Raw genomic sequence first — 8333 nt, 5'->3', positions numbered from 1 at the left:
GAACCGACCCGCGGGGAGTTCAACCTCTCCGGGCTGCCGGAGGCGGAGGAGAAGCCCCTCTTCGGCATCGGCATCGAGAACTTTATTACCCTGATCGTCTTCGGCTTGATCTTCACCCTGGGGGTGCTGGGCAACTCGCTGGTGATCACGGTGCTGGCGAGGAGCAAGCCAGGCAAGCGCCGCAGCACGACCAACATCTTCATCCTCAACCTGAGCATCGCTGACCTCGCCTACCTGCTCTTCTGCATCCCCTTCCAGTCCACCGTCTATGTGCTCCCCACCTGGGTGCTGGGTGCCTTCATCTGCAAATTCATCCACTACTTCTTCACCGTCTCCATGCTGGTGAGCATCTTCACGCTCTCAGCCATGTCCGTGGACCGCTACGTGGCCATCGTGCACTCCCGACGCTCCTCGGCCTTGCGGGTTTCCCGCAACGCGCTGCTGGGTGTGGGGCTCATCTGGGCGCTCTCCTTCGCCATGGCCTCGCCTGTGGCTCACCACCAGCACCTCTTCCACCGCGAGGCCAGCAACCAGACCTTTTGCTGGGAGCACTGGCCAAACCCACGCCACAAGAAGGTCTACGTGGTTTGCATGTTCGTCTTTGGCTATCTGCTCCCGCTGCTGCTCATCTCCTTCTGCTATGCCAAGGTGGGGCACAGCAGGTAGTGGTGAAGGGTGTAAAAGGGATGGGAGGAACAGCAGTGGTGGGTGTCCATGAACTGTGAGGCCATTTCTGGGCATGTGGAGGGACATGGCACTGTCGGGAGGTTATGGGGCAGGGGTAAGTTGGTGTCACGAAGGGAAAGGGAAGGTTTTCTAACTGTGAGATGACTTGGGGAGGAGAGGGGGGTTGTGTGTGACACAGATAGGTCAGGACAGGGATTGCATAGGGTGGGAAGGGGTGGCGTTTTTGTCAATTACTGGGATCCCTCTGCCAGACTTTCTTGATTGCAAAGTGCTGAGAAGCCCCAGTGCTTTGCTGCTTTCTCCCTCAACACAACTCTCCTTTCTCACAGTGCTGTATGAGGAGTTCAACTCAAACGAAATACAACAAAGCAACAAGTTGTTCAGGCTTCGGATGAAGCATTGCAGTTCTTCAAAATGCAGTGCGCTTAAAAATGACACAAATCCACCAGTTTGGTCTGATCCAGTTACAAACACATTAAGAGCAAAAGGTGTATCACACTGCCTGGTCCCTGTGAGCCCTGTCTTGACCCAGCTGAAGTGGATGGGAGCTTTTGCTCTGACTTCAGTAAGGGCAGGTGGTGCTAGGGAGCAGCGCGTGAGGACCCAGGTAGGAAAAAGCAGTAAGGAAGAGTGCCTGAATGAGGGTATTTAAGGACTTTTCTGCTCAGGCAAACTGTCGCATTTTTCTGTGAATATTAATTGCAGCCTTTGGCGCAGTGTCTAATGCTTGCTATAGGGCAGGATCTGGAGCACTGGCTGCTTCCTTCTGAGTTAGAGATCCTTCTTTTTCTGTGCCAGCAACTTCCTCTACCAGGATTTATCCTTAGGCAGGAATTTATGTTTGAGATAATAGGTCTGCTCTTGCAAAAAAGCACTGCTTAAGTATTGAGAAGTCAGTTATTTAACTGGCAAGTTAAACAGGTGTAATTAATGTATTTAATTTGAACCAATAATTTTATTTTCTGTTCAGTTTTATATGTACTAAATCATCCTAATTGTGATCTGCAAATTAATGCTAGAATTGCATCCAACTCTGCTTAAACTGAGTTATGCAGAACTCCAAGGACAACTTTTCTAAATTACTGTTTGTAACAACACAGGTCCGACCTGGCAAATGTAGAAGAAATATGTGTATTCATACATGAACAAAATTCTGTTTTCCCTGGTCTGCTGTTTCATCTACAGTGCTGAATATGACTGAGCTATGAGCGGGACAAAACTTGCTGTAGCCACAGATCATCAGAGTTTTAAGAAAATATTACATGTTTCAGGGAGACTGTTACTGATTGTATGCAGAGGGAGCTTTTAGCTATTAAGAATTCATAATTGTATTTTTCAAATCCAAAGCATCTTCAATTTCAGCATAGAGTACCAGACTTCAAAGTCTAATTGTATCACAGAAAATTGAAAACACATCTTTCAAAATTATGATAGTCCTGCACAGTTTAGGGGGGGGAAGGGGGAGGGAAAGGAAATATGCTTAAACAAAATATAAACATGGTAAGTATAACACACCATGTTGTTACAAAGCACCACTGCAAAAGTAAGTATCTCATTATTAGCATGAATTACGTATTTTTTTAAAAAAACCCAAAACAACCCTAATTGAAATACATGCCTAGAACAAGTTAATAAAATCAAGGCCACTCAAAGGTACAACTAAAATCTTGTGCTTAAGTTACTGCCAAGGCTAGGATGTCACCCTTGCTTGGTGATGTGTTTTAAGCCTGATTCTGTTGGCCGTGGTGTCAAGGTGCAGGATCCAACCTAGGAGGTACCTGGCATTCCCAGCCGTGTCAACGAAGCTGAAAAATGCAGTGACTTGTACAAGGCTACCGGAGGTATTTGTACCCTGCAGTGTAAAGGCTCATTCCTGCCTTCATTAGGAGCCGCTGGCAAGTCTCCAACTGCAATATTTTGGCATGTGGGACAGAGTGAGGAAGAAATTAAGGATGATAGGACTTGAAAATCAGAGCTGAAGTTTTAGGTTTGTCAAAGCCATTGCTATTCTCACTGCTCTCCAGCAGAGCGGTCACTGTGAGCTTTTACTGATGTCACTAAAATACTATGAAGTACAAGTATTTTGGCTTCTGAGTGCATGCAGGGTTAGAGGATCACTGCTGTGTAATAACCTCAGAAGAATTATGGAAATAAATGCATTAGTTTCTTATGGACTCCACTGGTTTTCATGAACTGTGGATCAGCTAAATAACATAATCTTCTGATACAGTAGATTAAGACAAAGCAGACTCATTTCTCTATTTGAATATATTGCCTTTTCCAGACTCCTTTAAGGCCGTTTTGTTTCCTTTATAAACAAATTGCAATTGAACTTTGAGTTTTGAAAGTCTCATTTTTTAGGCACTCTAATAGGGAGCTGAGTTCTTTCTGTCTCTCACTCTCTCTTAAATTATGTTAGGGGGGGATTTGTATTCCCCCGGTGACCAGGCGGCAAGACTGTAAACAACCTACTGAAGTGCTGCAATAGTGCTAGGTATTTGGAAACAGAATCCTCCCACAAAATCAGAACTGGAAATCTCACGTGATGTGCTCTTAAGGCAGAGATTTATGAGATCGTGCTCTGTGTCATGTATGTACAGCTACCCATTTCCTCTCTCCCACAAATAACTTTGGGTCAGTTTCAACCAGATTTGATAGACGAGTGCAATGTCAGAAGGAATCATATTTCCTTAGTTTGGTGAAAACAAGAGTTAATGAAGAAGGTCGAGAGACTCTGTCTTCTCTCTCCCTTAAGGAGAGTCAGTTTGCACTCAGGTCATAGGGTAAGAGGTCTTATGTAGCTTCTACTTATGGAGGAGACACATCTTTTTTGGGAACACACTGTCAAGAAAACACAAATCCCCAGGAAACTGCTTTTGTTGGCTCACAGAACTACTTTTGAAAGGAGCTTACTACGCCAGCCAGAGGAACAGTGGTATAGTTATTAGTTGAGTTACAGCACTGCATACTTTTAGACAGCCTGTATTCTTCTTATTATTATTGCTTATCATATTTCTTGTATTTTTTTATTACTGACTTTTTGTATGTGTTTTGTAACACTGCCACAATGCCTGCTCACTAATGTGTTCTTAAAGGTCAAAGTGAGAAATGATTCCCAGTGAACTTCTAACAGTGAACATCTGCCAGGGTAATGCAATGTCACAACTGATTTGGGGTGTCTCTGCTTTTGCATACCCAATTATGAGGCTTCAGTCCTTGAAAGTCAGCCCTTCTTAAACAGAACCTTTAGGCTGGACACGAAAAATCATTAGCAAACTTCTCCTTTTATAGATGTTTAAAGCTATATTTTTAAAAATTATTTCTTGCCTTAGGAATGTTTCCATTATTATCTATCATTCTGAACATTCTGAATTCATGGGAGACATGTATGATTTATAGAGTTGGTTACAAGTAAGTAATAAAATGTAGGAGCCTCATTATAAAATACAAACTTATATGGTTCTTGGCTTAAGATATCTTAAATTTTGCTGAGCAGTGTGGGAAAACTTCATTGAACTACACTGAAAAGAAAAAAATAAAGGGTATGACACATTAGCAATACACTCTTAAATGAAAGAGGGTGAAGGATCTGTTGCGTCAATAGAAGCAGCAGCATTGCTTTAAAAATGGAATGCAGGCAATGGCACTCAAATTTAAACCAGGTTCAAACAATAAAATACATTTCAGAATGTAATGCTTGCATTATGGTTCCGTTAAACAAGCAGTTCATTCTTACTAGATAATGACCTTGTGCAGGCTTTCCTGCTGCATGATATTCAGTGGCTGATAATGAAAGTGTATTCAGTGGAACGATTATATACAGTCAGTCAGGAAACATGCTTTGCAACAATGTAGACTTCAAATTTTTATATTGTTTGGTAGACTTATGTGAATTGCTACAGATAGTTTAAGCTATTTTTTTCTCTTTCCTTTATTGAAAAAATCCCCTTCTCATCTTGATTTGGTCATAATCCCTCAGCCTGGGCTCTCAAACCATCTTGAACGTAGTTCCTGAAACAACTGGGGAAAAAAAAAAAATCAACAGGTAGTCTGTAGGCAGATCCAGGGCCTCCCAAATGGCATCAGTGGTAGTTGTGGTAGTACAGTCTGGAACAGACTGGAACTTCTTACATTTTTATGTTCCTACAAGTCTACTTACACCCTCTTTCACAACATCAAAACTTTTCTTCCCACAGCACCCCACCCTCATCTCCAGAAAACAAGAAAGCTATTCCTTCCCTGAGAGCCAATATGATCTCTGATGAACAGGTACATGAAAGCTAGAATTAGAAAAGTTTCTTGTAAAGAGTTAATTTTTCCACAGAGCTGATTTTTTAAAAAATGTAACACCTTATGAGAACAGGTTGTGACCTATTTTTCAGCAAGGTATTTCATTTGGTGAGTTAAAAATGCACATGAAAATGTATTAGTGGATATTTTGAAAGACTTTCTTTAGAGAAATAACCTGAGACACATTAAGAGACACATGTAGGATTATTATTCATTCAGGTGAGGTGACTGTGGCTGTTAGAGGAACAATTGATTACTCATTAGCCCAGGGAAGAGATAATTTGAACAAGGCAGTGAGGAGAGGTGTCTTTGATTTCCCTTGTAGTGTTTGTGCATAAACATGGCTCTTAATATCACTCCATGGCATTCTGTGTAGGTCTCAGTGCTTGCTGTTCCACTGCCGTTGGTAGGTAATTAAATTCTGCCCTTTCCTCTTGCTGCTGGTTTCCATGCCATCTGGTACACTACCAAATACAGCCAGCATGTTTTGACTGCAGAGACTTATTGAAATAAGTCTATAACTTGAAAGAGGAGAAGTGGAGAATGAACCATTGAAAGGTTATCATCTACATCTTCAACAGCCACCACCAGCACCACAAATATCCAGTTTAACAACTTTGTCTACTCCATCTTTCTTTGGACTGGAGAGAGATGCAATGCAAAAATCTGTTAAAATTTTAATCAAAATTTTAAATATTTATTAGAATTTTAAAATGCTATAAGTTTCAGCACAAAAGAAAAAAATTATATGTAACTTTAAAAGAAGATTTTGCAGTTCTGATTTCTGGGAAGAGCTTATCTGACTTCAGTCTTGGCTGTGAGGGAAAATCACAGTACAGTGATTGGGTGGCAGCTGATGGGATTTGCAAAGGTCCAGTAGAAACAGCCCATCATTGTAAGTGACGTGAAGGGGGTACAATAGGTGAAGCAGCAGTGATAGGAAGCGAACTCTACTGTATTTCTCCCATGCTGTTTATTGGTTTTACATTTTTCACCCATGGACTAAGCAATTCAACTGTCTTGTACATGGTGACGGCAGGTCATAAAGAGGGTGTAAGCCAGAGAAGGCCAGGGAGAAGGCCATCTCCCTGGTCTTCTTCTGGACCTCAGGGGCTCTTTTGCCCTTTCCCTCTGGTCCGCTTCCTCCTGGAGAAGCCAAAGCCAGACCTTCTCAGAGAGGGGAGATCTTATCCATGCTTATCAGTATCTAAAGGGTGGGTGTCAGGAAGATGGGGCCAGGCTCTTCTCAGTGGTGTCCAGTGACAGGACTAGGGGCAATGGCCATAAACTGGAAAACAGAAGGTTCAGCCTGAACATGAGGAAACCCTTCTTCCCTGTGAGGGTGACAGAGCACTGGAACAGGCTGCCCAGAAAGGGGGTGGGATCTCCTTCCCTGGAGACTTTCAAAAGCCGCCTGGCCTTGTTCCTGTGTGACCTACTCTAGGGGATCCTGCTCTGGCAGAGTGGTTGGACTAGATGGTTTCTAGAAGTCCCTTCCAACCCTTCCTACCACTCTGTGAATCTGTAAAACCCGTTTATTTTTCTCCTGCCTTTCCTGGGCTGAGCTTAGCCAGGTGACAACCCGGCTAGTGTTTCAGAATAGGGAGAGCATGCAGGGCTCAGTCTTTCACTCACAAACATATTAGTGCAAAGATGAAAAGCACAAATGAACTGCACTGCCAGTGTTAAGTGGTTGCAAGTAATTTTTATTTTATTGTTGTTTGTGGTTGTTGGGTATCTAAGAGTAGATACTTAAAAATTGTAATCTGCTGATGAGCTATGGTTATTAAAAAATACCATCTTATTTCTTTTAATACATTATGTATGTTTCTAAGACTCAAATGGCAGAGTGGGATCAAGTCTATAGATCATCTTGCCTGGTGTCTGTCCTGGTAGTGGTTAGCTGTGCATCTCAAAGAAAGCAGAGGAAGTGTCCTCAGATGATATAAGAGAATTTGAATATATACCCTTTTCTCCACCTCAATAAGTCTCCTTATAAGCCCTAAAATTTAGTATTATATTCCTTAAAAAAATCCCTTTAATTCTGGATGATCTTACCTATTATATTGGGATGATGTTACCTATTAAATTGTTCTCAGCTCATCTTAGAGCTGTGTAAAGTGCAACTTAACATTGTCATCTCACTGAGCTCTAGACTCTGACGTTCTCTAAAAAATTCCTCTTACCATATTTTAATTAAACCCACGAGTTTAATTAAGCATGTCCTTTTTTAAATTCCGTATGGTTTACAACTTGTTAAGCACGTTCAGCTGAAGAGCATATTCCCTGCCCACCATGCCACGTGAATATATTAGATTCAGTTAATAATGACTGCAGATAAAGTAGGGCATGCACCTCTATGCATCCACTATCCAAAATCTTATTTTTAAATCACTATGTTAAAATTTGGACCCTGGCCTTGGATGATGAACCTTTTTGAGACATATTTTAAAACTTTACAAGGTTCATGACAAGTATCATCAAACTGTTGATAGTCTTGCCTCATGTGAGATACATTTTAGTATAAATTATTTTTGAAAGCCTAGACTTCTTTCGAAGATCAAATAGCACCAACATCCTGATTATATTAACCAAACATCCATTTGAAGAAAGCAAATTATGCAGGTGACTCAGAAAAGCTCTAGCTGGAAACATACACTTTTTATGTTACATGCAGTAAAGGTCATTCTAAATTAACAAGCATTGACATTTGTATGAAAGAAGAATGATTGCTAATTCTAGGTGCATGATAGGTTTCCATTTGTTGACCATTTGTAATATGTATTTGCTATGTAGAACATCTGAATTTTTATATAAGAATTCAGTGGTGGTCTGTTTCTCCTTTGTAGATTCACTCAGATGAAGCAGGTATGTAATTCCTTTGGATTTTATACTGTGCACTTAAAAAATATGTAAATTGGATCAGTGATGTTTGTAAGCGACTCATGCAGTACTGGAGAGGATACTTTGAAATATATGGGTTTGAATTTTAGAAAATGATGAAATACAAGACGCAAATTCATCTTTTCAGGTTCTTAATCATCTGCATAAAAAGTTGAGAAACATGTCCAAGAAGTCAGAAGCATCCAAGAAAAAGGTAGATTGCTTTTATTACCAATATCTATTTGTTTATATTTCAGTTTTATGGCTAAGCTAACTTGGTATTACATTGCTTGTTGCCAAAGATGTAATGGAGAGAAGGAATTGAAATGAAGTATTTAATGATATATTCAGTGTCTCTCTGAACTTAGCAGGATTGGAATTTTTCTGATCCGTGTCTTCCACAGCAGTGCATCAAGCCATTACCTGAGATCCCAATATTTTGAACTTCAGAGCATCTGAGATTTAGACATGAA

The 8333-nt window shown here is 41.0% G+C and overlaps 1 protein-coding gene across 1 annotated transcript; it reads left to right on the top strand.

Annotated features, from left to right (window-relative positions):
* Positions 1 to 10: 10 nt before the first annotated feature.
* On the top strand, positions 11 to 8074 carry LOC104505208 (galanin receptor type 1-like; the record flags this gene model as incomplete). Its single annotated transcript, XM_010159949.1, has 2 exons — positions 11 to 648; positions 8009 to 8074. Coding segments are annotated over exons 1-2 (378 nt in total), but the record flags the coding sequence as incomplete, so codon positions are not given.
* Between the last annotated feature and the right edge of the window lie 259 nt (positions 8075 to 8333).

The sequence above is a fragment of the Eurypyga helias genome, unplaced genomic scaffold (assembly GCF_000690775.1).
Source record: "Eurypyga helias isolate BGI_N326 unplaced genomic scaffold, ASM69077v1 Scaffold51469, whole genome shotgun sequence".
NCBI lineage: Eukaryota > Metazoa > Chordata > Aves > Eurypygiformes > Eurypygidae > Eurypyga > Eurypyga helias.
Note: the sequence above shows the minus strand (reverse complement) of the source record. Positions and strands in the feature narration are given on the sequence as shown.